Here is a 26858-nt window from a genome sequence, read left to right as displayed (position 1 = left end):
CAATTTTTCAGGCTGAGACCCTTCATCAGGACTGGAAAGGAAGGGGATCAGAAGCCAAAATAAGGAGGTGTGGGGGGCTGGAGAGCGGGGAGTACAAGCCAGCAGGTGATAGGTGAGACCCGGTGAGGGAGAAGGTAAGTGGGGGAGGATGGTAAAGTAAGAAACTGGGTATTGATAGGTGGAAGTGGTAAAGGGCTGAAGGAGGAACCTGATCGGGGAGGAGAGTGGACCATGGGGGAAAGGGAAGGAAGAGGGGAACCAGAGGGAGGTGAGGAGAAGAGAAAGGAGTGAGAGGGGAATCAGAATAGGGAATGGAATAAGTGAGGAAAGCGAATGGTGGACTGAAATTACTGGGTTAGAGAAATCAATATTCATGTTATCAGGTTGGAGGCTACCTGGGTGGATGTTCCTCCAGTGCGAGTTTGGCCTTATTGTGGAAGTAATGGAGGCCATGGCTGACATGCTAGAATAGGATTGGGAAGTCAAATTGAAATGTGGAACACCAGAACATTTCTAAATACACATTTGGGTGGTGGGGTGGAGATGTGTCTCTACCAAAGGAGGCGTAAGGCATCCTCACTCCTTCCCTCTACACCCTTGGTGTAGCACCTGCTTAGCCCCACCCTGGCACATTACCCCTCCCCCCCGCCAATTATGAGCAGTTGGTGCGCATCACAGGTCCTAGTTATACTATCTCTGAAAATATTGATAACGGTTTGAGGTCACCCCTCTTGTAAAACCACTGCCCAGAAGGCAGTGGCAAACCACTTATGGAGAACTTTCTAAGAATGTTCATGGTCAAAGAGTATGTTTGCTGATGTTATACCACACTGCACAAAATAATGCTTTTGAAATGCACATACAAATATAATTCCATTGTTCAATATACCTGTTTGGGTGCTGTCAGGTAGAGAGGGACAAACAGCATTACCGACTGAAGTGTCCAAACAGTTTTCAGATAATTCCCTTGTCAGAATTGGATCTGTTACTGGCCATGAAGGAAGCTGAGGTTTAACGAAAAAGGATTGAGAGGATAGAATATAGTACTTTAATATGGCTTCTAGCACTCTGGAAATTTCCCTAGTTACAAAAATTGCTCCTTTGTAGCTTACTTTGAAGTTAAAAACTAATAATTGAAATTGATTTTTAAAAGCTCACCACATCATGCAGTTCTTTGACCTCTGGTTGAACTTTCTGAGAGTGGGGGCTGAAAGTCCTAAAGCACTTACAGCTCCATTACTCCAGTGAGCACTTAACTATGATTAAATAACTTGAGTGTGACCATGTGCAATTCATCTACTTTGGAACACACTTTTGTTTGAGGAATGGTTGGGAAGGCGAGACAAGTCTCAGTGTAATGAAATGTCAGTAACTAATTGAATCTTGTTCATGTGAGACTCTGAATTCAGCGTAATTATCTCAGATCTCGTGCTGTTGTGTAGTCTTAAGATCAATAGCATTTTTCCAGTCTTCAGGCAGGGTCCTGAGCGCTAGAGGGCTGTCTTGAGTTGTTAAAACTAAACCTTAAAACTGAAATCTAGAATTGTATTAAAATACCCATTTATGGAGAGGAATGAACAGTCAATATTTCAGGGTGAGACCCTTCATCAGACCCCGCCCAAAACGTCAACTGTTTATTCCCCTCCCTACATACTGTTTGAGCTGCTAAGTTCCTCCAGTATTTTGTGTGTGTTGCTTTGGATTTCCAGCACCTGCAGAATCTCTTGTGTTTAAAGTCCCCATTTGTCACTAAATTGCATTGACTCCCAATTGTTCGACAAAGTTAAACCTCTCATCCTGGTTTTCCAATCCTTCCACGGCTTTGGAGTCTTTTTCTAATCTTCTATGGTGTCTGCATTCCTTTGGTATCTTGTACATCTTGTTAACCTTAGGCCACTAGGCACTGTTTCCAGATTCCAGGGAATTAAGGTGGGGAATAATATTCGAGAAGCCTTCTTTCTTTTTACACCGTGCATCATACTTTAACAGAGCAGCTCTTGGCCAAGCTAGACATACTGTGTTGATAATAACTTCCAAATGCAACTTTTCTGAGTGAAATTTATTGATTTGGGGTGCATTATGGAAAAGGTCTTTCTGGCTCAATGAGCCACACCACCCAGCAATCCACCTATTTATCCCCAGCCTCATCCTGGGCAAGTTACTTTACTGCCCTGCCCTGCCCATTACACTGCTGACATTTAGGGCAGCAATGAACCCACACACACATGGAAAGGAACGTACAAACTTGCTTACAGAGAATGCCGGCATTGAACTCTAAACTCCAATTCCCTGAGCTAACCACAACACTACCATGAAGAAAATGTAAATCCCAGCATGGAGTAAGTCAGTATGGACAAGATGAGAAGTGATTGAAGCATCATTTGGTTAGAATCTGAACCAACACTAATAGGATGGTTGGCAACGCAATATGTGTTGTAGACCATAAGATGTAGGAGCAGAATTGTGCCAATTGGCCCATCGAGTGTGCTCCGCCATTCAATCATGGCTGATCCTTTTTTCCTCCCCTCAGCCTCACTCTCCGGCCTTTTCTCCGTAACCTTTCATACCATTTCCAATCAAGAACCAATTCGCCAACCTCCGGCTGAAGAAATTTTTCCACATCTCAGTTTTAAATAGATGCTGCTCTATTCTAAGGCTGTGCCCTCTTGTCTTAGACCCCCCCCACCATGGGAAACATTCGAAAGGTTTCAATGAGATCTCCCCTCATCTCTCTAAATTCCAGTGAGTACAGACCCAGAGCCATCAAATGTTTCTTGTATGATAAGCCTTTCATTCCCATTATCATCCTTGTGAACCTCCTCTGAACCCTCTCCAATGCCAGCACATCTTTTAGATGAGGAGTCCAAAACTGTTCACAATACTCACCAGTGCCTTATAAAGCCTCAGCATCACATCCCTGTTTTTGTTTACTAGACTTCTTGAAATGAATGCTAACATTGCATTTGCCTTCCTCACCACATTCTCAACCTGCAAGTTAACCTTCAGGGTGTTCTGCACAAGGACTCTCAAGTTTGTTTGCATCTCAGATTTTTGGATTTTCTCCTGGTTTAGAAAATAGTCCGCACATTTATTTCTACTACCAAAGTGCATGACCATGTATTTTCAAACATTGTATTTCATTTGCCACTTTCTTGCCCATTCTCCTAACCTGTCTAAGTCCTTCTGCAGCCTGCCTGTTTCCTCAACACTACCTGCCCCTCCACCAGTCTTCATATCATCTGCAAACTTGGCAACAACTTAACCATGGATCTTGTGTCCTAGCTATCATACACCTGCTGTTGCCCATGCAGCAGCTCCCCTTCTCCACGCTGCTGATGAATCCAGAGGAACGGCAGAGACTAATGCAGCTTGGCACCAGCGGCATCGCAGGAGTTGCCAGTCAGTGTTGAACTCAGTGTAGGGCTGCCTTAGGGACTCCAGCTCCGGATTTTGTCTCAATGTCCTGAAGCTTTCCCTGTGATTAGGTATAACAGCATGGCAGTGGAGGTTTGAGATCAGTGTCTTCCTTCTCCTAGATGAGCTGCCAGCTGTGGCTGACAGTCCCATCTGCCCAAACTGACTAATTTTAATGCACCAGCAACCCACCTTTGTCCCTTTTCCTGCCAGTAGAAACTGTTCGGCTGGGCTTAGTAGCTAAGTCGCACATGTAGGGCAGGAGCTGGACGTGGGTGTCAGAGGTTATTTGAGACACATGTCATTGGGAGCATTTAATAGGTAGTGGGAGCTTATTCCCCCCCCTGCCCTGGGCTATGATATCCTTAAGGAATCATTAACTCCATTGGTGCTGGCAGTGGTGTAGTGGCATCAGCACCGGACTTCAAAACAAGTGGTCCCAGGATCGAATCCAGCTGGCTCCTATCTGTGCTGAGTTGAGCGTCGGATGAACAACTGCCTCATAAAAAACAAACAGAATGCTAAAGAAACAGCAAGATTGCTACCCAACGTGCCACAAGGCACAGAGAGGAATGATAGTTCCATCAATGTCCCAAAAGCAAACAAGGTTCACGATGAGACCATTCAATCTGCCTTTGCCACTGTCGAGTTTCAATCTGATCTGAACTCTATTGTACCTTGCTTGGCTCCACAAGAATGTTGTAAAAGAACCTATAAAACTCATTAATAAAATTTAACTTGCTACCATCCTTCTTGTGAAGATGGCTTTCCTCACAATCTCCCAGCTGGAATGTCCTCACTCTCGCAGTGAACTTTTCTCGTCATCTGAACGAGAGGGCAAGCCCCTTCATCCCTCTTGCAAAGGAGGAAATAGTTTCCCTGTAACACTGATAATTTTACTTAATCAGGTAATGAAACATTCTCATGAACAAGGGAATGCAAGTCTTGTTCTCCAGCTTGATGCTTTAAGCATGATTGCCCTGTGTCAGGGATTCCCAACCTTTTTTATGCCATGGATCCTTAACATTAACCGAGGAGTCTGTAGACCCCAGGTTGGGAGCCCCAGCTCTAGGTAGAGTCTCGCTAAGCTTTTACACAACATCAAGCACTTTATTCTGTATCATTACTTTTAATTTTTTTGCAGCTCTCCAGTAACTTTGAGAGATCCTGTATTTTTAGTACAGTTATCTGAAACTTGCTGCCAGTGAACATGTTCTGGCCTCTGGAGGCTCAGTTCATTTTGTATGACCATCACTTTCTGTTTTTTTTTAATACTTCCTGTGTGGTTTAATTTTGATTTGATTTGAAACACACAGTGAAGAGACACACATATCCATCCACTTTTCATTTGCCCTTGAAACAGTAGTATCTTTTCACGAGTAAGAGATCTCATTAAAAATCCTGAAGATAGCCTCTGTCTCAGATGATTTTTGAGAAGTTGTTCAACTCACTGCATTGCTATTTACTACATACACACTGGAAAGGCAGTAGGGTACATGTGCATTCTGAACTTTGCAGTCGATTTACGGGCTCCTGATTTCAAGAAATTGCAGGGAAACGTTAAACTGAGGTGCGCTCTGTTGAACTAGGCTCCATCAGGTGGCTGTGTAAAAACAAACAAACACCCTTGTGGTATCGGGGAAGAGCAGATGATTCGTCCCGGGACAGAGTCATTATTGAACCCTTGTCGCCAGTATTATTGAACCAGATTAGTGAAGTCGCTAACACTGTAGTGTCTGTGGAAGTTTGTGTTCTATGTACACCTTTAACAAACTTCAGAAAGGTGTTGGATTGTCTATGAAGTAGTCTAGGATGTCCTGCAGTTGTACCTAAATGAAAAGCTGTATAGGACCACATGCTTATGTAAGGGGACGAGGCATTGACTACAGTAAACTGAGTGGAGCTGCTGTGCTCCCAATTTGGTGAATACAAAATCTGCTTTCATTTGTGCTGCTGTTCTTCTGGTTAGGGGAGTTGCTTGCTTATTTTGGAGTGCCTAAGTGCAACCAGCTGCCCTTCAGTGTTGGGGAATATTCCTGGGGCTTCTCTAAACAATCTAGGAGTCCTGCATCCCTGATGTAGTGAAAGTGCTTAAGAAGTATTAATAGCACTGAGAACAGATCTGGAAAGTTACAATTGCCAGAAATGGTATGGAGGGGCCACTGCACAGGATTGGAAAAAGCTGCAGAAAGTTGTAAACTCACCCATCTCCATCATGGGTACTAGCCTCCCCAGTTTCCAAGACACCTTCAAAAAGTGATGCTTCAAACAGGTGCCATCCATCATTAAGGCCCCCATCACACATGACATGCCTCTTCTCATTGCTCCCATCAATATATATGCTTATTGTTATCTATAGTTTTTATTACTATATATTGCAATGTACTTCTGCCACAAAACAATGCAGTTCATGACATATGCCAGTGATAGTAAACCTGATTCTGGTTGTGACTGAATGGGCTGGAGTTGTTCGTGGTGGAGGTAGAGGGTAATTCTTTGAAGACCTTTGAAATTAACTGGGTAAAGATGAGGAGAAGGGTAGGTGGTCATAAATGAAGTGCTTCCTAATATACACTGCTTTTGATTTTTGGTCATATATGCTCTAAGGAATAAAATTATCTATTTTTATTTGTCACGTGCACATTGAAATGTTCAGTGAAATGCATTGTTTGCATCAAAAACCAATACAGTCTGAGGCTGTGCTGGGGGCAACCCACAAGTGTCGGCATGCTTCCAATATCAACATAACATGCCCACAACTTAGTAACCTTGAATGCAGGTCTTTAGAATGTGGGAGAGAGCCACACCGTCATGGGGGGAATCATACAAACTCCATACAACAATTGTGCTGGCCACTATGCCAAAGTGTCTCTATTGAAGAGACTTGGCACTTTCTTACTACTTTGAAATTTGGAAGATGTAATCTCTTCACACAATGGAGTGGTTATTGGAGTGCCATGGTTAGCACGAAAGGCTTAAGAGTTTAGAGTTCAATTCCAGTGTTGCCTGTAAGGAGTTTGTAGTTCTTCCCATGACCGTGCGGACTTTCTCCAGGTGCTCTTCCGACAGTCCAAAGACATAATGGTTAGTAGGTTAATTTGGCATTGTAAACTGTCCTGTGATAAGGCTAGGGTTAAATAGGTGGGTTACTGGGCAGTGTGGCTCAGTGGGTCAGAAGGGCCTGTTCTGCACTATCTCAACAAATAAAATAATTAAATAAATATTTCAAGGGGAAGTCGAAGTATGTGCGTGTGTGTAGGGTGTGAAAGAGGTGGGGTAGCAGCTAGTATGTATAGAAGACACAGTTCACTCTAGACCAGATTATCAGAATGACATCTTTCTGTGCTGTAAATTCAGAGTAAAGTGTCTAAATTGGCAGATGATCATAGCATTCTGCAGTTCATTTGATTGCACTTCCTTCCACTTACTGGCAACATCTGAAATTAAGTCTTGTCCACGACAGCTGCATTGTACATTTGCTCTTGACACGTTCTTCTGCAGAGCAAGGGAGACTGGGAATTATATATTTCAGTACTGGCAATAACCTTTTTTTTAAACTTTAACCACATTAGTATTTTTTTCAGAAGACAGTCTTTTGTTCATTTCTCGCACATTAGTTTACAATTCTTTAAAATCTGTTTTGCCATTGCAAGGAATCAGTGCCAGAAAAGATTCCTTGAGCAGAGAAGTCCTGACCACTGTCGTGTCTGTGAGATCAAACTGAGGTTTAATCGAGCCTGTCTGTGTTTTTCCCTGAATTCTCAGCTGTTCACTGTAAAAACAACAGTCAGTACTGGTGTTCAAAGTACATGCCTGTCACCATATTCAAACCCGAGATTAATTTTCTTGCAGGCATTCACAGTAAATAAAAAGGAGCAATAGAATCAGTGCAAAACTGCACAGAAAGATGGACAAACAGCCACTCTGTAAAAGACAAAAACTGTGCAAATACAAAAAGAAAAGAATAATAGAAATAAATAAATAAGCAATAAATATTGAGAACGTGAGATGAAGAGCCTTTGAGAGTGAGTCCTTAGGTTGTGGGAACAGTTCAGTTTTGGAGTGAGTGAAGTTATCCCCTCTGGTTCAGGAGCCTGATGGTTAAGGAGTAATAACTGTTCCTGAATCTGGTGATGTGAGTCTTCAGGCTCCTGTACCTCCTTCCTGATGGCAGCAAAGAGAAGAGAGCATGGCCTTGGATGGTGGGAGTCCTTGATGATGAATGCTGCTTTCCTGTGACAGCAATCTTTGTAGATGTGCTGAATGGTGGAGAGGTTTGTACCTGTGATGGACTGGGCCATATCCACTACTTTTTGTAGGATTTTCCGTTCAAGGGCATTGGTGTTTCCATACCAGGCTGTAATGCAACCAGTATGTTCTCTACCACTATAGAAGTTTGTCAAAGAAGTTACATCAAAGTACAAAGTTCAAAGTAAATTTTTTTTATTGCAGTACAGGTTTCCCCCGCTATCCGAAGGTAGAGCATTCCTATGAAACGGTTCGTAAGCCAGAATGTCATAAAGTGAATAAGCAATTACCAATTATTAATATGGGAAAAAATTTTGAGCGTTCCCAGACCCAAAAAATGACCTACAAAATCATGCCAAATAACATATAAAACCTAAAATAACAGTAACCTATAGTAAAAGCAGAAATGATATGATAAATACATAGCCTATATAAAGTAGAAATACTTTTCTGCAGCACTGTCTAGCGCAGTGGAAATCTCACGGCAGCACTCTCGGTGGAAGTGCTCTAGGCAGAAACACTCTCTCCTGTAACCTTTAAGCTATGAAGCTACCAAATCATACCAAATAACACATAAAAAGCCAATATAAAGTAGAAATAACATATGTACAGTGTAGTTTCACTTACCGGAATCGGGAAGACTCCAATAAATTGCAGCTTTGTCACAGTTAAACACTTATACGAATAACCACCTTCTGTAATTATTTTCTTCAGTTCTGCTGGGAACTTTTTGGCAGCTTCAGTATCAGCCGAAGCACTCTCTCCGGTAAACGTTAAACTATGAAGCTACCCTCGCCTCAGAAACTGATCAAACCACACATGACTACCTGTAAATCCCACTTTCACAACACTTTCATCACCATCGTCCAGTGCTTTCTGTTTCAGCTTATTAAAAAGACTGACTGATTTCTCCTTAAGTATAAGAAAACTTAATGGAACACCACGCTTTATACACCCATCAATCCACTCAAGCAATAGACTTTCCATTTTATCCATTATTGGATGCCGACTAAGAGAGACCACTTTGCTACGAGCAGAACCAACAGTAACATCGGCAGCTTTCTCTCTGTGTATAAACAGCGCGAATGGTGGACGCAGGCAAGTTCAACGCTCGGACAATGTCCTTACTTCATTCACCACGATCGAAACGCTTAATTATGTCTAGTTTTACATTAAGTGTAACACCCTTACAAGCTCTTTTAGGCCTTTCCGATACCTTAGGACTCATCTTGCTAACGGATACACAAAATAAATCGAGATAAAGCACATGTTTAAGCAATGGCGGCTGGAATGCAGTTCCGGGGGAGGAGCTTGGTTGTTCGGGCGCGTGCTGCCTTTTTTCGTAACAGTGAAAACACCCTCTGTTAGTGAAAACAGGTAACTAATGTAGGTCTTTCATAACAGCGAGGTGTTGTGAAGTGAACATTCGGAAAACGGGGGCCACCTTTACATACATGTCAGCACATACAACCCTGAGATATTTTTTCCTTTGGGCATACTTATTAAATCTTGACAGGATCAGAGAACAACAAACTGTCCAAATGCAGATATAAGTAAATAGCAATATATAACAAGCATGAAGTAATAAGAGTTCTTAAAGTGAGACCATCGGTTGTAGAAACATCAGAAATAGAATGAGAGTAGTTATCCCATTTTGTTCAAGGCCTGATGGTTGAGGAGTAGTAACTGTTCATGAACTTGATGGTGCAAGTCCTGAGGCTCTGATGGCAGCAGTGAGAAACGAGCATGGCCTGTGTGGTGAGGATTTTTGATGGATAGATAGATATTTTATTGATCCGAAGGACATTACAGTGTCACAGCAGCATTTACAAGTGCATGGATATATAAATATACAAATATTAGAAGAGGAGGTAGAACAAAAAATAAACTACCTCAAACAGTCCAATGCTATTTTTCTATGGCAACGTTTCATGTAGATGTGTTCAATGGTTGAGAGGGTTTTACCGCTGATCCACCTACCGTTTTGTAGTATTTTCAGCTCTGTGGCATTGGTGTTCTCATACCAGACTGTAATGCAGCCGGTCTGCACACTCTCCACTATATCTAAAGCCAGGCTTTAGATGTTTCAAAAAGAACAGGGAGCGAAGCAAAAGAGGTGGGGCATGGCATTGCTAATCAGGGACAGTGTCATGTCTGCAGAAAAGGAGGAAGTCAGGGAGGGATTGTTTTCTGGGCCAGTGTGGGTGGAAGTCAGAAACAGGAAGGGGGCAATAACTCCACTGGGTGTTTTTTATAGACCCTCCTCCCCCAATAGTAACAGGGATATCAAAGAGCAGATAGGGAGGCAGATTCTGGAATGGTGTAATAATAATAGAGTTGTTGTGATGGGTAATTTTAACTTTCCTACTATTGACAGGCATCTCCTTTGAGCAAGGGGTTTAGATGGGGTGGAGTTTGTTAGGTGTGTTCAAGATTGTTTTCTGATCCAGTACGTAGATAAGCCAACTAGAGGAGAGGCTGTACTTGATCTGGTGTTAGGAAATGAATCTGGTCAGGTGTCAGATCTCTCAGTGGGAGAGCATTTTGGAGGTAGCGATTCACAACTATCCTTTGCCATAGCGCTGGAGCGGGATAGGAGCAGACAAATTGGGAAAAAATTTAATTGGGGTAGGGGGAAATATGATGCTATTAGGCAGAAACTTGGGAGCATAAATTTGGGAAGTGTTCCCAGGGAAATGCATGGCAGAAATGTGGCAAATGTTCAGGGAACATTTGCATGGGTATGTTCCATTGGGGCAGGGAAAAGATGTTAGGGTAAAAGAATCATGGTGTACAAAGGATGTAGAAAATCTAGAGTTAAAAAAAGAAAGCTTCAAAAGTTTCAAGAAACTAGATACTGTTAGAGCTCTAGAAATTTCAAGGTTGCCAGGAAGGACCTTAAGAATGGAATTAGAGCTAGAAGGGGCCATGAGAAGGCCGTGGTGAGCAGAATTAAGGAAAGCCCCAAGGCATTCTACAAGTATAAAGAGCATGAGGATGACCTGTGTGAGAATAGGACCAATCAGGTGTGATAGTGAAAACGTGTGCCTGGAGTTGGAGGAGATAGTGGAGGTACTTAATGAATACTTTGCTTCAGTATTCACTAGGGAAAAAGACCTTGGGAATTGTGGGGATGACTTACGGCACACTGAAATGCTTGAGCATATAGACATTTAGAAGAGCATTAAGTTAGCTAAGTCACTGGAACCAGATAAGATATACCCCAGGCTACCGTGGGAAGCAAGGGAGGGGATTGTTGGGCCTCTGGCGATGTTCTTTGCATCATCGATAAGGATGGGAGAAGTACCCAGAGGATTGAAGGATTGGAAATGTTCCCTTGTTCAAGAATGGAAGTAGAGATAACCCAGGAAATTATAAACCATTGAGTCTAACTTCAGTGGTGGGCAAGTTGTTGGAGAAGATCCTGAGAGGCAGGATTTATGAGCATTTGGAGAGACATAATCTGATTAGGGATGGTCAGTATGGTTTTGTCGAGATACAGTATGGTTTTGTCAAGGGCATGTCGTGCCTTACGAGCCTGATTGAATTCTTTGAGGATGTAACAAAACACATTGATGAAGGTGGCGTATCTGGATTTCAGTAAGGCATTTGATGGGTTCCCCATGCCAGGCTCATTCAGAAAATAGGGCATGGGATCCAAGGAGGGCTATGCAGTAGGGAAATTCTAGGAAGTTTCTAGAGTAAGTTACATGATCAACACAACACTGTGGGCTGAAGGGCCTGTAATGTGCTGTAGATTTCTGTGTTCTATCTTCACGCATCCATAGAAGTTTTTTGGGAGATTCAGTAAGCATCAGCAGAATGCGCCCCACCCTACAAACTTTGCTCACCCATTCTTCAGTTCTGGCTGGTAAATCACCTCTTGTGACTGATCAGATTAGCTTAATTAGATTCATTCACATGTACATCAAAACAGTGAAATGCATCATTTACTCTAATGACTATCACTGTCCAAGGATATTCTGGGGCAGTCCACAGGTGTCACAAGCTACTGACACCAATATAGCATGCCCACAATTTGTTAACCTTAACCTCTACAACTTTGGAATGTGGGAGGAACCTGGAGCACCCAGAGAAAGCCCATGCAGACATGAGGAGAACATACAAATTCCTTAAAGACAGCAGCAGGAATCGAACTCTGATCTTATAGCAGGCATTGTAAAGTGTTATGCTAACCACTATGATACCGCACTACCACAAACTGACAGAGCAAACTTTTAGGCACAGTTTTGACAAATGGGGGAAATAGGTCAGCATTAGTGGGGAAATTCTCCTGAAAATATTATATTGGACATAAAGACATAGAGGATTCAAACTTCCAAATTGCAGTCAGAAGAATTTTTTAGCCGAGCTTGACGTTAGGGGGATTGGAGTGGTCGTGGATTTAGTTCAGGGATTGAAGTTGGCTGTGGATATCAGTGAGAGAGCACTTCTGTTGCAGTGAACATAATCCTATTGGGTTCCCATAGTTATGGAAATAGATTCAAAATAGGAGTCAAAGATCCTAACTTGGAAAAAGGCCAACTTTACCAGAAGGAGAAGTGATTTAATAAAAAGTGGATTGGAAGAAAAATCAGTGCACAAAACAATGAGAGGCATTTAAGGGGGACATTCAAGCGAGCCAGGGTAAAGATGTTCCCCAAAAAAAAGTGCTGAGTGGCCCTCTTGAGCTCCTGAATGTCCAGAGAGGATATAGTTTTTTTTAAAATTTGTTTAAATGTTTGCAATAAAAATGTACGGCATAATATGGCAGAAAATTTAGAATGTAGATTAAAGAGATTAACTTTGTCACGTGTACATCGGAACATTGAAATGTGTTGTTTATGTTGTTATCAAATCAATAAAGATTGTGCTGGTAGCAGCCCACAAGTGTCGCCATGCTTCCAATGCCAACATAGCTTGCGCACAACATAATAACCCTAATCTGTGCATCTTTGGAATATGGGAGGAAGCTCACACAGTCACCGGGGACAACGTACAAGCCCCTTACAGACAGGAATCGAATGCTAATCACTAAAGAGACATGCTAGCCAATATGCTACTGTCTTGCCCTAGGATGAATACATTTGCAAAGAAAATTGAAGGTCCAAAGATATTTGTATACAGAGCAGGAGAGTAACTATGGAAAGCATAAGGTCTATTAAGGAACTAAACAGTAATCTAGGTCTGCAAATGTGGCGAGGTTCTTAGTGAATACTTTGTTTTTACAAAAGGAGTAATTTTGATATTGTAGATAAGGAGGAAATCTGTGATTATTGGCTTGGGTAAGTGAGGGAATATTAAAGTGTTTAGCATCTTTGAAAGTGAATAAGTGTAATGTATGCCAGACTGTTAAAGATGCAAAGGAGGACAGTGCAGAGCCCCTCTGACCATTTTCAATTCCTCTACCTACAGCAATGGCGACGGAGAATTTCTTTGTCTTGTGTAGTCCCTCAGGATGGAGGGTGACTTGTTTCCACCTTGGTTCTTTGAGCCTTAATGTCACTGAAGCCAGTGGGATAGGAGCTGCCTGATAGGGCAGACAGATGGGGAGCTGGAGTTTACAGTGGACTTGAACTGCTGACATTCTGTTCCTGGTGATGTTCTGAATGCCACATCTCCATTTTGTGTGGTTAGGAGCCAGTGATGCCTGGGTGTGGAAGTTACATCTTTTTCAGAGGCTTGAGACCAGTCTCAAATTTCTTCTGCTTTCCCCCTGTCAATGTTCAAGAGAAGTTTGGATAAGTACATGGTTGGGAGGGGTATGGAGGACTCCAGACAAGGTGCAGGTTGATTGGAAAAGGCAGAATAAGAGTTCAGCACAGACTAGATGGGCCGAAGGTCATGTTTCTACTCTGCATTGCTCTATGACTGCAAATCTCATACTTGGTGGTGAGATGAGGCTCCTGGTATCTTTAAAAATATGTAAATTGTTGGTGATTTTATTGAATGAGCTTTATCTGTACAAATTGGCTGCTGTGTTTCCTATATTACACTAAAACACAAAACTGCAAATAATCATAGACACAGAACACTATAGTACAGAAACAGGCCCTTTGGCCTATCCAGTCCGTGCTGAACCATTTAAACTGCCCAGTCCCCGCATCTGGAGTATTGCCCTCCATACATTACCCATCCAAACGCCTCTTGAACGTTGAAATCAAAATCGTGTATAGCGCTTGCACTGTGGCGGTTTGTTCCACACTCACCACCCTCTGAGTGAAGAAGCTTCCCCTCATCTTCCTCTGAGGTATTTCACCTTTCACCCTTAACCCATGACCTCTAGTTGTAGTCTCAGCCACCCTTGGTGGAGAAAGCCTGCCTGCATTTACCCTATCCACTATATACCCCTCATAATCTTGTATTCCTCTATCAAACCTCCCCTCAATCTACATTCTAGGGAGTAAATTACTGAACTATTCAATCTTTCCTTGTAACTCAGGTCCTCCATCCCAGCAACATTATGTAAATCAGTGACCAAGCTGCTTTGCTTTAGTGTGTTTTTTCCCTCTGTTTCTGTGACCGTACTTTATCAGTGTGAGAGCGTCTGTGATCGGACATCAGTGAGTGTAAAGGAGCTGGTTTGGAGAGGAACACAAACCACACAATAGTAATGCATGTCCATTTATCTTTCCTGCCAAACTGCTTTCATGGGACAAACTGTCATTTCCTGTGGCGCGCCTCCTCAGTGTATAAGGTGTGAGTTCAGCTCTAAACATTGAGTTGTTTCTTCTGATTCCAGGTCCTGCTGCTGCGAACGAAGGAGTGCTGGCCAACTTCTTTAATAGCTTATTGAGTAAAAAGACTGGTTCCCCTGGCAGTCCTGGAGCTGGAGGCGTACAGAGCACAGCCAAGAAGTCAGGTAAGGCCTTGGCACCTCTTGGAGGCTTCGGGCTGAAGACGGTGCCTTCGGTTACAACATCACTGCAAAGACCATGAGGCATGAGAACACAATTAGGCCATTCAGCCCATCGAGTCGGCTTCAACATTCAGAACATGGCTGATTCAGAATATGGAACTATACATGTCTTTCAGCCCACGATGTTTTACTGACTTTGTATCCTAGGATCAATGTAATCCTTTACTTCCCCTGTTGTTTTCTATTTTTCTTTCATCCATGTGCCTAAGATTCTCTTAAATGTCTCTAATGCATCTGCCTCCACAACCACTCTTGGCAGATGCACCTATACTATCAGTGTAATAAAAAAAACCTTTCCTCTGACACACCCCCTCCCTTTGCTTTGCTCAAGTTGCCTTAAAATGGTGTCCCCTCATATTAACATACATTTTTTTTTACCCTCGCAGCCTTAGTTTCCTGCCTTCTCCCAGTAACCTTTGATGCCCTTATTAATCAAAAACATGTCAACGTCTGCTTTAAATATACCCTATGACTTAGCCTCCATAGTCGTATGTGGCATTGAATTCCACAGATTCACCTCTGGCTAAAGAAATTCCTCCTCATCTCTGTTTTAAATGGACACCGTTCTATTCTGAAGCTGTGCTCTCTGGTCCCGGAGGAAACATCCTCTCCACATCCGCTCGATCCAGACCTTCCATAAAGGAGAGGGGCATTTGCCTTCACTCTTGTGGGAACAATCTATCAGTACAGCTGGGGAGAGTTTGAAGTGGTAAATAGGGGCAACTCAAATGGTTGATAACTGAGAATTATTGATCAACAATAAGGTGGCTGATAAATAAGGGCTTTTGATCAGGGTTTTGTTGTTCCCAGAGCAGCAGCCCTCAAGTTCTACAAGATGATCATTGTACAGGAATTGCTATGGGTTGTACACAAAGCAATTCCTTTTGATATTTCATATACAGGAAGCAAAAGAACATGTGGGAAATGATCTTTTCCCCATGGACAGCCACTTAACATCAGATCTTTAAAATAATGACCACTTGGCACGCGCTGAAGATACATTACTGACCATGGAACTGAGACCCAAAGGTCTCAGCTTGAAAACACCCACTGTTCTTTCCCCTCTATAGATGCTGCCTGACCTGCTGGGTTCTTCCAGCATTTTGCGTGTGTTTCTCTCAATTTCCAACATCTGTTTATCCAATTAGTGTTTAGCCTTTGGGGGAAATGGGAGCAAGTTAAAGTTATTGTAATGTTTAACAGTTCCATTATCAACTGGAAATTTGAAGTGGGATGTGGGTTGACTCTGGTAATCTACTGGAGAGGAGGAGTTGGCACCCAACCTTATTAAATGTGTGAACTAATTGTCCTTCAGTCCAGTATGTTGTTACACAAATCAAGTGTGCTTCCACAATCTCTGTATCACTCAGTGCGGAGTGTGTTCCCACGTGCCCTCTGTTTTCCCCCAGACTGAGCTTTCTGTATTAGACTGCTAACCACAGAAAAGGCCTGCTATGTAAAAATGCTTTTGGAGCTTTAGTCATCCGACCAGGCATCAGAGAGTTTAAACTGCAACGCTGCTGCAGCTGAGGGCAAGGAACTGAATGGAAGCATCTGGGATGTAATCCAGCTGTAATTGTCCAGAGGGCTTTGGGAATATGTTATTTCCAAATTTACATTTTTTTGTGTGTATTGATGGGGAAAATTGGAGCAAACTCAATCATTGGGAGCTGTGTGCTAAGGACTTCCCAAGGTCCAGATCTGTAACCAGACAAATCCCAATGGAGTTGGCTGGAAATTCCTGAAATTCTTAAGAGTAGAGAGACTATATCTTAAGGCTGTTTGAAAAATAAAAAGGCAATTCAGTGCGCAGCTAACTACTGGGTGGTCACGAGGCACTGCACGGACATTTTATACATCAACTTATCCATCGTTTGCACAGTAGATTTATGGACACTGCAAGTGGTGCCTCAGTGCTTAAATAACTGAACTAGTAAATCCAGTGGCCTGGGTGAGATCCCATCACTGCCCTGGGAACTAAAATTTAGGTGATGAAATGCAGGATTTAGACTAAGTTAACCATGGAACCCTCCAAGGAACAAATCTGTCTATACCGGATCTGTCCTATATTTGACTCCGGGTCACAACAGTTAGCTTAATTGTTAAGTGCCCTAGTGGGCCACTCAAATCCACTGTTCATACACAGATTTGGATACGTTATGTTCTCTAGTAGTCACTCAAACGCTGGAGGAACTTGGCAGGTAAGGCAGCCTCTATGGAGTGAAATGAACCATTGACATTTTAGACTGAGGCCCTTCATCAAGACTAGAAAAGGGGCAGAAGCCAAAATAAGAGAATAGGAGGGGATGGGGGGGAGTGCATGCTGGCAGATGGTAGGTGAGACCAGGTGGGGAAAGGGTATCCCCAGTCTGTCCTACCACCTGCCAGCTTGTACGCTTTCCCCTCTCCCCATCCTCTTATTCTGGTTCTGCCCCCCTTCCTTTACAGTCTTGATGAAGGGTCCCGGTCCAAATCATCAACAGTTTATTTCCACCCATAAGATGCTGCCTGATGCGCTGAGTTCCTCCAGCACTTTGTGTGCTGCTGCTCTGGATTTCCAGCATCTGCAGAATCTCTTGTGTTCTCTAGCACATGTCTGGATTCTACATCAGGAAATCAATTGTTCAAGTAGCTTATTGGTGCAGTGGTTAGTGCTCCTATCTCACAGCTCCTGACCTTTGGTACTGACAGGTTTATCATATACTCTCCACAACACTTGAGTTTCTTCCAGGTGTTCCAGCTTCATCCCAAAGATGTACCGGTGGGTTAATTGGCCACCAAATTCCTTCAGAGTGCAGGTTAATGGCAAAATAAAGTTCAACTTTAATTGTCATTCAACCATACACATGTACACAACTAAACAAAGTAGCATTGTTCCAGGAATCTGCCAAACACTGTACTTACAGTCGCACACAGCATTGGTAACGCCAAATTTGGAGTATTGTGTACAGTTCTGGTTACTGAATTATAGGAAAGATGTCAACAAAATAGAGTACAGAGAAGATTTACTAGAATGTTACCTGGGTTTCAGCACCCAAGTTACAGAGAAAGGTTGAACAAGTTAGGTCTTTATTCTTTGGCGCGTAGAAGGCTGAGGGGGGACTTAATAGAGGTATTTAAAATTATGAGGGGGATAGATAGAGTTGACGTGGATAGGCTTTTTCTATTGAGAGTGGGGGAGATTCAAACAAGAGGACACGAGTTGAGAGTTAAAGGGCAAAAGTTTAGGGGTAACATGAGGGGGAACTTCTTTACTCAGAGAGTGGTAGCTGTGTGGAACGAGCTTCCAGTAGAAGTGGTTCAGGCAGGTTCGATTTTGTCATTTTAAAAAAAATTGGGTAGGCATATGGACAGGAAAGGAATGGAGGGTTATGGGCTGAGTGCAGGTAGGTGGGACTAGGTGAGAGTAAGCGTTTGGCATGGACTAGAGGGGCTGAGATGACCTGTTTCCGTGCTGTAATTGTATATGGTTATATTGTCACACACAGCACATACAATTACCAGAATTATATTAGCACAAGCCCATGAGTGGCCTGGCTTGAAGATTGATGGTGCGAGGGATGTTGTCTGTGAGAACAAGTATGCAGCAGTTCCTCATCTCGCACTGGGTCAGCTGCAGGTAGAGGAGGCATTGAATCGTGAGAGCATATTGGTTGTGTGGGTACAAGGGAAGAAGGGGGGCCAGTGGGACTGATGGATTTCTCTTCAAAGAGACAGCATTTAATTTGACATTTGTCACAGAATCATACCTTGCTGCCAGTGTCGCACTGAAGCATGAGAACTGGGCACACTGGAGAGGCTGGGAGTGGCCCTGGGAATCCTTGGATGCCATGAAGTCTCACATTCAGATGAATTTATTTGTCACCTGTACATTGAAATGTACAGCGTCATTTGCATCAACAACCAATACAGTGTAAGGTTGTGCTTTGGGCAAGTGTCACAGTGTATTCCAGTGCCACGAAGACACAGGCACACACACAGACACGCACCCTTCCAACCCCAGGACAGGCTACTTCTGAGCTCTTCACCCATTGGGTCTTGACTTCCAGACTTATAATTGACCTTTGGGTTTTGATCTTTGGTATTGACCCTAAACTTGACAATGATGGGATCCCAAACTCTAGCCTTCTAACTCTTGGACTGGCCAACTTGCGTAGCTAGAGTATCACCGGCCATCTCATACAAGGAGCTGCTGACCTCATGGGCCACCAGTCCTCATCTTCGCTGGTCTTCATTCATCTCTGACAGGAAAGCCTCATGTTGTCCTTGAACTTCAATTGATGCTCCTCCGTGTTGAATAACACTTGGCTGAAAAGCTGAGGGAAGTAAAGTGCCATCTGGGCAGAAAGGCTGGGATACCCACTGACCAGAATGGGTTCATTGCACTGGCGGGAACCAGGGTGGCTGAGTCCTGAAGGAATAAACTGACTCTGGGGCAGAACTAAAGCAGCACAAGGGATAAAGCCACTTGATTTTGTCCTTGCTAATCTCCCTGCTGAAGATGCATATGATAAAGAGATTATCTTTATTTGTCACGCGTACATTGAAACTTGCAGTGAAACACGCACAGCATTTGCACCAAGAACCAACAGCTGAAGATGCTCTGAGAGCAGCCCACAAGTGTCGTCATGCTTCGGTGCCAAGATAGCATGGCCACAACTTACTAACCCTAACCCATACATCAGTGGAACATGAGAGGAAACCCATGCGGTCACGGTGAAAACGTGCAAAGTCCTTACAGATAGCAGTAGGAATTGAACCGTGTTCACAAACGCGGTAAAGTGGAACACTACTGTGCCACTTTTATTGATTGAAATGATCACCATATAGTCTTGGTGAAGATGCAGTTTCATTTTCACTCCCAACGACACCAGGAAGCTATGTCTTGGCCATTCTACAATCAGAGAGGCTGTTTTCTTTATGCCACACCCAAGGTACAGCGCATATTCAGAACAGTTTTAAAGAGGAACAATACATTTTTAATAAGGAAATGTTACCAGTATAGTCATAAAATATCATGTTTCCCAACACTATCCCACCACCAGACACATCATCCCCTCTCTTATTTCAACCCCCAATACCCCCAACCCCTTCTGTTTTCTGCAGAGACTAATTTCTGAGACATGCTGGCCTGCCCACCCGCTCTCCCTGTCCCACCCCAGTGCTTTCCAGTCCTGAAGAAGGGTCTCAGCCCGAAAATGTTGACTGTTTGTTTATTTCTATAGAAACTGCCTGACCTGCTGAGTTCCTCCAGTATTTTGTTTGTGTTGCTCGGATTTCCAGCATCTGCAGAATCTCTGTAATTCTGGTACGTTTTCTTGCAGCTTTAAGAGCTGTAATATTTGCCTGTACACGTTGCTTACCGCCACTGAGGAATTGACTGCAGTCATTTCCTCCAACCCAGTCTATTGCTTTTATAGTTAAACGGTAGCGGAAGCCAATTACAGCACTAGCAATCAGGGTCCATTTCCGCCACTGTAAGGAGTTTGTATGTTCTCCCCGTTACCACATGGGATTCCTCTGAGTGCTCCAGTTTCCTCCCACATTCCAAAGGATTGGGTTAATATGTCAAATGGGTATAAATGGGTGGTGTGGGCTTGTTAGACCAGTAGACCCTGTTATCGTGCTTTATCTCTAACTAAATTTTTAAAAAAAATAAAGGCAAGCCTGGTAAGTCAGGCTGGATGGGTCCTCCACTCCTTGGGGGGGGGGGGGGGCGGGAAATAGAGAAGAAAAAGAATGCTTCTCAACTGGTAGGAATCCAAAGGAAGCTTCTTCATTTTCTTCAGTGGTGCAGTTAAGAAGAACCTGCTAACTTTCAGCAGCTGTTATACAGTTGGTGACTGGGAAGTGTAGAAGAGCAGTTTGAAAAATGAGAAAGCTCCCTCTGTTTCCTGTCTGGTACAGCTGTGGAGACGAGTCAACAAGCACTCAAGTAGCACTGGGACACGGAGCTACTGTCGGCCCTTCTGTTGTGCTTTAACTTTCACAGTACATTCTGTGTATCCTGCAACTTTTAAATTGCTTACTTCTATACCTTGGATGACTGTACTAGCTTAAAAATGTCTTTTTGTTTGCTGCACTCAGCTGCAAATTCTTCATCACATTTGAGTATAGCTTTCTTCATGAGTATCAATGGTTAACTGCTTCCTTCAGTGCAAACTCAAGCACAGGAAATTCCAGTGTCATTCAGCCTGACCGTGATGCCCAAGGGATCAAGTAGCTTCATATCCACAACTCCCTCACCTACAAGGGGTAAAACTTTATTCCCTGGAGCATAGGAGAATGAGGGGAGATTTGATAGAGGTATACAAAATTATAGGGCGTCTAGAAAAAAAGGTTCATTTTATTAACAAAGTATGTCGGCAGAATACAACTCTGAGATTCGTCTTCTCCAAATAACCAGGAAATACAGAAAAATCATGGAAGTCATTGAAAGAAAAGACATTCACCCCCCTCATAAAAAAGGAAGAAAACTCACAAATCCCAAACTGCCCTCTTGCTAAATCTCTTGTTTTTTTTATGTTGGGCTTTGATGCAAACATCATCATCCCACCTATCGGAGGGAAATATTGTCACTCCCTCTCCTTTACTTCCGGGGCATCTAGGCGCAACTCGAATACCAGCAGTATTCTCAATGAATACGATTAAATATTCCCATTTCAGCCTGATACAGCTAAAAAGCACAACTGCTTCCAAGGTCAGTACAGTCAACAAAGATGTCTTAATGTGCTTAAACGAACTATTGCTGCTGAAACCGACAGAAACAATACCATTTGTGGTCAGAAGTGCCCACAGAGTTCACCTCAGAGGAAGCGCGGGCATAGATCAGGATTACAAGTGCGTTTAAAGAAGCGTAGTTTTAAACTCCCTATACTGACTACCTGGCTGGCGAATGTGCAGTTTCTGGTGAATAAAATCGATGATCTCAGAGCCAAGGGGCTGAATCAGAGGGACATTAGGACCACATGTGTCCTTTGTTTCATGGAATCCTGGATAACCCCTCCTGTACTGCATGCAGCGATCCAGATCAACGGGTTTACTGTACACCGTCAGGATAATTCTATAGAGTCTCTCGAAGCAGAGGTGAAGGAGTATGCCTCATGATCAACTCTTGGTGCACAAATATATCAGTGCTGTCCCAATTCTGCTCACCAGACCTGAAATATCTAGCAGTAAAGTCTTTACCTACCACGGGAGTTCTCTGGGGTCATTCTGGTAGCAGTTTACATGCCAGCTCAGGCCAATGTCAAGCAGGCTTTAGATGATCTGAGTAATGGGATCAATGTACATGAAACAGCGCACCCTAAACGCCTTCACCATCGTTTTGGGAGATTTTAACCAGGCCAGTCTGGAAAAATCACTCAGCAACTATCATCAACAGATCACTTGCAATACCAGAGGAAACAACACACTGGACCATTGCTACACCACCATCAAGAATGCCTACCATGCTATTGCACACCCTCACTTCGGGAAGTCTGATCACCTGGCTGTACTTCTACTCCCTGAGTACAGGCAGAGACTGAAGACTGCAGCACCAGCAGTGAGGACCAAGAAGATATGGACAAGGGAAGAACAGGAGCACCTACAGGACTGCTTTGAATTGGTGGACTGGACTGTATTCAGGCATTCATCTTCGAACCTGGATGAGTATGGTGCAGTTGTTACCGACTTCATTAAAACCTGTGTGGATAAGTGTGTGCCCACAAAGACTTACTGTACATTCCCAAACCAAAAGCCGTGGATGAACCAGGAGGTACGTCGTCTGCTGAAGGTTAGATCTGTGGCATTCAAGTCTGGCAAGCCAGGCCTGTACCAGAAAACCAGGTATGATTTGCGGAGGGCTATTTCAAGGGCGAAGAGACAATTTCAAATGAGATTGGAGGCGACATCAGATGCATGGCAACTCTGGCAGGGTCTGCAAGATGTTACTTCCTATAAAGCGAAACCCAACAGTATGAATGGCAGTGATGCTTCACTACCAGATGAACTCAACGCCTTCTATGCCCGCTTTGAAAGGGAGAACACAACTACAGCTGTGAAGATCCCTGCTGCACCTGTTGACCCTGTGATCTCTGTCTCAGAGGTCAATGTTAGGCTGTCTTTAAAGAGAGTGAACCCTTGCAAGGTGGAAGATCCAGACGGAATACCTGGTAAGGCTCTGAAAACCTGTGCCAACCAACTGGCGGGAGTATTCAAGGACATTTTCAACCTTGCACTGCGATGGGCAGAAGTTCCCACTTGCTTCAAAAAGGCAACAACTATACCAGTGCCTAAGAAGAATATTGTGAGCTGCCTTAATGACTATTGCCCGGTAGCACTCACATCTACAGTGATGAAATGCTCTGAGAGGTTGGTCACGACTAGACTGAACTCCTGCCTCAGCAAGGACCTGGACCCATTGCAATTTGCCTATCACCACAATAGGTCAATGGCAGACGCAATCTCAATGGGTCTCCACACAGCTTTAGACCACCTGGATAACACAAACACCCACGTCAGGATGCTGTTCATCGACTATAGCTCAGCATTTAATACCATCATTCCCACAATCCTGATTGAGAAGTTGCAGAACCTGGGCCTCTGTACCTCCCTCTGCAATCTTCCATCTGTGGACTCACCTTACACCGCACACTGACGGAGCAGTGCTGCCAGGATAATCTAGGACACGACCCGCCCAGCCAACAGACTTTTTGTCCCTCTTCCCTCCGGGAGAAGGTTCAGGAGCTTGAAGACTCGTACGGCCAGATTTGGGAACAGCTTCTTTCCAACTGTGATAAGACTGCTGAATAGACCCTTGCCCAGATCTGGGCCGTACCCTCCAAATATCCGGACCTGTCTCTCGGTTTTTTTGCACTATCTTATTTCCCATTTTTCTATTTTCTATTTATGGTTTATAATTTACATTTTTAATATTTACTAATTTTAACTTTTTAATATCTTTAATATTAATCCAGCAATTTGTAATCCAGGGAGTGTGAAGCGCAGAATCAAATATCGCTGTGATGATTGTACGTTCTAGTACCAATTGTTTGGTGACAATAAAGTATAAGTATACAATTGTATCCTTGACTTCCTAACTGGATGACCACAGTTTGTGTGGATTAGTGATTTTATATCCTCCTTACTGACAACTAACACTGGCACACCTCAGGGGTGTGTGCTTAGCCCACTGCTCTATTCTCTATATACACATGACTGTGTGGCTAGGCATAGCTCAAAAGCCATCTGTAAATTTGCTGACAATACAGCCATTGCTGGTAGAATCTCAGGTGGTGACGAGAGGGTGTACAGGAGTGAGATATGCCAACTGGTGAAGTGGTGTGTCACAGCAACAACCTGGCACTCAACGTCAGTAAGACAAAAGAGCTGATTGTGGACTTCAGGAAGGGTAAGACGAAGGAACACAAACCAATCCTCATAGAGGGATCAGAAGTGGAGAGGGTGAGCAGTTTCAAGTTCCTGGGTGTCAAGATCTCTGAGGAACTAATCTGGTCCCAACATATCGATGTAGTTATAAAGAAGGCAAGACAGCTGCTGCACTTTATTAGGAGTTTGAAGAGATTTGGCATGTCAACAAAAAACCTATAGATGTACCATGCAGACCATTCTGTCAGGCTGCATCACTGTCTGGTATGGAGGGGCTACTGCACAGGACTGAAAGAAGGTTGTAAATCTAGTCAGCTCCATCTTGGGTACTGGGCTACAAAGTACCCAGGACATCTTTAGGGAGCAGTATCTCAGAAAGGCAGCGTCCATTATTAAGGACCTCCAGCACCCAGGGCATGCCCTTTTCTCACTGTTACCATCAGGTAGGAGATACAGAAGCCTGAAGGCACACACTCAGCGATTCAGGAACAGCTTCTTCCTCTCTGCCATCGATTCCTAAATGGACATTGAATCTTTGGACACTACCTCACTTTTTTTTTAATGTACAGTATTTCTGTTTTTGCACATTTTTAAAATCTATTCAATATACATAATTGATTTACTTTATTATTTTTTTTTTAATTTTATTTATTATTATTTTCTCTCTCTGCTAGATTATGTATTGCATTGGACTGCTGCTGCTAATTTAACAAATTTCACGTCACATGCCAGTGATAATAAACCTGATTCTGATTCTGCCATTCGGCTTGGAAAGGGTCTAGAGCACCTTTATGGGGATGATTGAAAGGGTTAACGTGTGAGGAGCATTTCATGGCTTTGGGCTTACACTCGCTGAAGTTTAGAAGAATGAGAGGGAGATCTCTTTGAAAACTATTGTATGTTAAAAGGCCTAGATAGTGTGGACATGGAGAGGATGTGTCCTATAGTGGGTGAATCTAGGACCAAAGGGCACAGCCTCAGGACAAAGCATAGAACAGTACAGCACAGAACAAGCCCTTTGGCCCACAATGTTGTTATGACCTTTTCACTTACTCCAGGATCAATCTAGCCCTGTGCTCCCTTCAGAACAGAGATGAGGAGGAATTTCTTTAGCAGAGGGTGGCGAGTCTGTGGAATTAATTGCCATGGACAGCTGTGAAGTCATGTGATTGAGAATATTTAAAGCGGAGGTTGATGGGTTCATGATTAGTCAGGGTGTCAAAGGTTATGGGGGAAAGTAAGAGAATGGGGTTAAGAGGGAAAGTAAATCAGCCATGATAGAGCAGTTTGATGGGCTGAATGGCCTAATTCTGCTTCTATGTGTTATGGTCAAAATATTTCATGTAATTCATTATTGAAACTGAGCAGCGTGTGGAAGCACCTTCACTACATAGATCATGATTCAGAAACAGGTTTGCTATCAGTGCTATACGTTATGAAATTTGTTGTTTTGTGGCAGCTGTACATTGCAATGCATAATTTAAAAACTAAATTACAAGAAGAAATATATACTTCTAAAAAGTATTAAGTAGTGTAAAAAGAGCAAAACGAAACTGAGAATAGTCCACATGGGTTCATTGTCCATTCAGAAATCGGAAGGCAGAGGGGAAGAAGCTGTTCCTGATTTCAAGTACAGGAGCCTGAAGGCACACACTCAGCGATTCAAGAACAGCTTCTTCCCCTCTGCCATCCGATTCCTAAATGAACATTGAATTTTTGGACACTACCTCACTTTTTTTTAATATACAGTATTTTTGTTGCTTGTTTTTTAATCTATTCAATATATGTATACTGTAATTGATTTATTTTTTTTCTTCTATGTTATGTATTGCATTGAACTGCTGCTGCTAAGTTAACAAATTTCACATCACATGCCAGTGATAATAAACCTGATTCCGAAATGTTCGGTGTGTGTCTTCAGGCTCCTGTACCACCACCTTGAGGTAGCATGTGATGGATGTCACCTTTTCGCATTTTGAAGATATCCTTAGTGCTGGGGTGGCCAGTGCCCATGGTGGAACTGGCTGAGTTTACAACTTCCTGCAGCTTTTTCCGATCCTACGCAGTGGCTGCTCCAGACCAGACGGTTATGCAACCAGTTCCAATGCTCTCCATAGAAATTTGTGAGAGGCAACTTTCAAGTGGATGCTCACTGCCTACATGGAGTTAGGGGTGGCTAGTAGGGCTGGGAGAGAACACCCTACGCACATTTGCCCCTCTGCAGCCACTTTCTTTTGCTAGGGTGCCTGGAATGATTGCTCAGAGCGATGAAGGCAACAGGAGAAAGAGCCTCTCAGATAGGCACATGATCATGAAGAGGATGAAAAATAGGTGAAAGGGACCTGTTTTAATATACAGTGTTTCTGTTTTTGCACATTTTTTAAATCTATTTAATATATGCATACTGTAATTGATTTACTTATTGTTATTATTTTTATTTTTTCTCTTATGTATTGCATTGAACTGCTGTTAACAAATTTCACATGGACGGCAAAGGCCTGTTCCTGTGCTGTCTTGTTTGTTTGTTTATTTAGAGATACAGTGGCGAACAGGCCCTTCCAACCCACTGAGCTGCACTGCCCAGCAAACCACCAATTTAATGCCAACCAAATCACAGGACAGTTTACAATGAACCTAGTAACTGGTATGACTTTGGAGGGTCGGAGGAAACCCATGCGCACATGGGAAGAATGTACAAGCTTTCTTACAGAAGGTGCCAGAATTGCACTCCAAACTTCAACACCCTGAGCTATAGTAGCGTCACGCTGATTGCTATGTTGTCATAGCATCCTATGCACTTTCCGGTCTTAAGTGGCTACCTGCTATTTCCACCACCTCAGCTCAAGAAGTTTCTTTTGCCCTCTCGCTAAATTTGTTGCCTTTTACCATGGGCTTTGATGCAAAC

The 26858-nt window shown here is 43.2% G+C and overlaps 1 protein-coding gene across 1 annotated transcript in view; it reads left to right on the top strand.

Annotated features, from left to right (window-relative positions):
• dync1li2 (dynein, cytoplasmic 1, light intermediate chain 2) overlaps positions 1-26858 on the top strand; it is a 132380-nt gene that overhangs the window by 101744 nt on the left and 3778 nt on the right. Inside the window, exon 12 of the mRNA XM_072279977.1 lies at positions 14405-14524. Within this exon, the coding sequence (XP_072136078.1) occupies positions 14405-14524 (120 nt within the window). The remainder of the gene's footprint in view (positions 1-14404; positions 14525-26858) is intronic.

The sequence above is a fragment of the Mobula birostris genome, chromosome 15, assembly GCF_030028105.1.
Source record: "Mobula birostris isolate sMobBir1 chromosome 15, sMobBir1.hap1, whole genome shotgun sequence".
NCBI lineage: Eukaryota > Metazoa > Chordata > Chondrichthyes > Myliobatiformes > Myliobatidae > Mobula > Mobula birostris.
The sequence above is the reverse complement of the archived record's forward strand: the minus strand, read 5'-3'. Positions and strand labels throughout refer to the sequence as shown.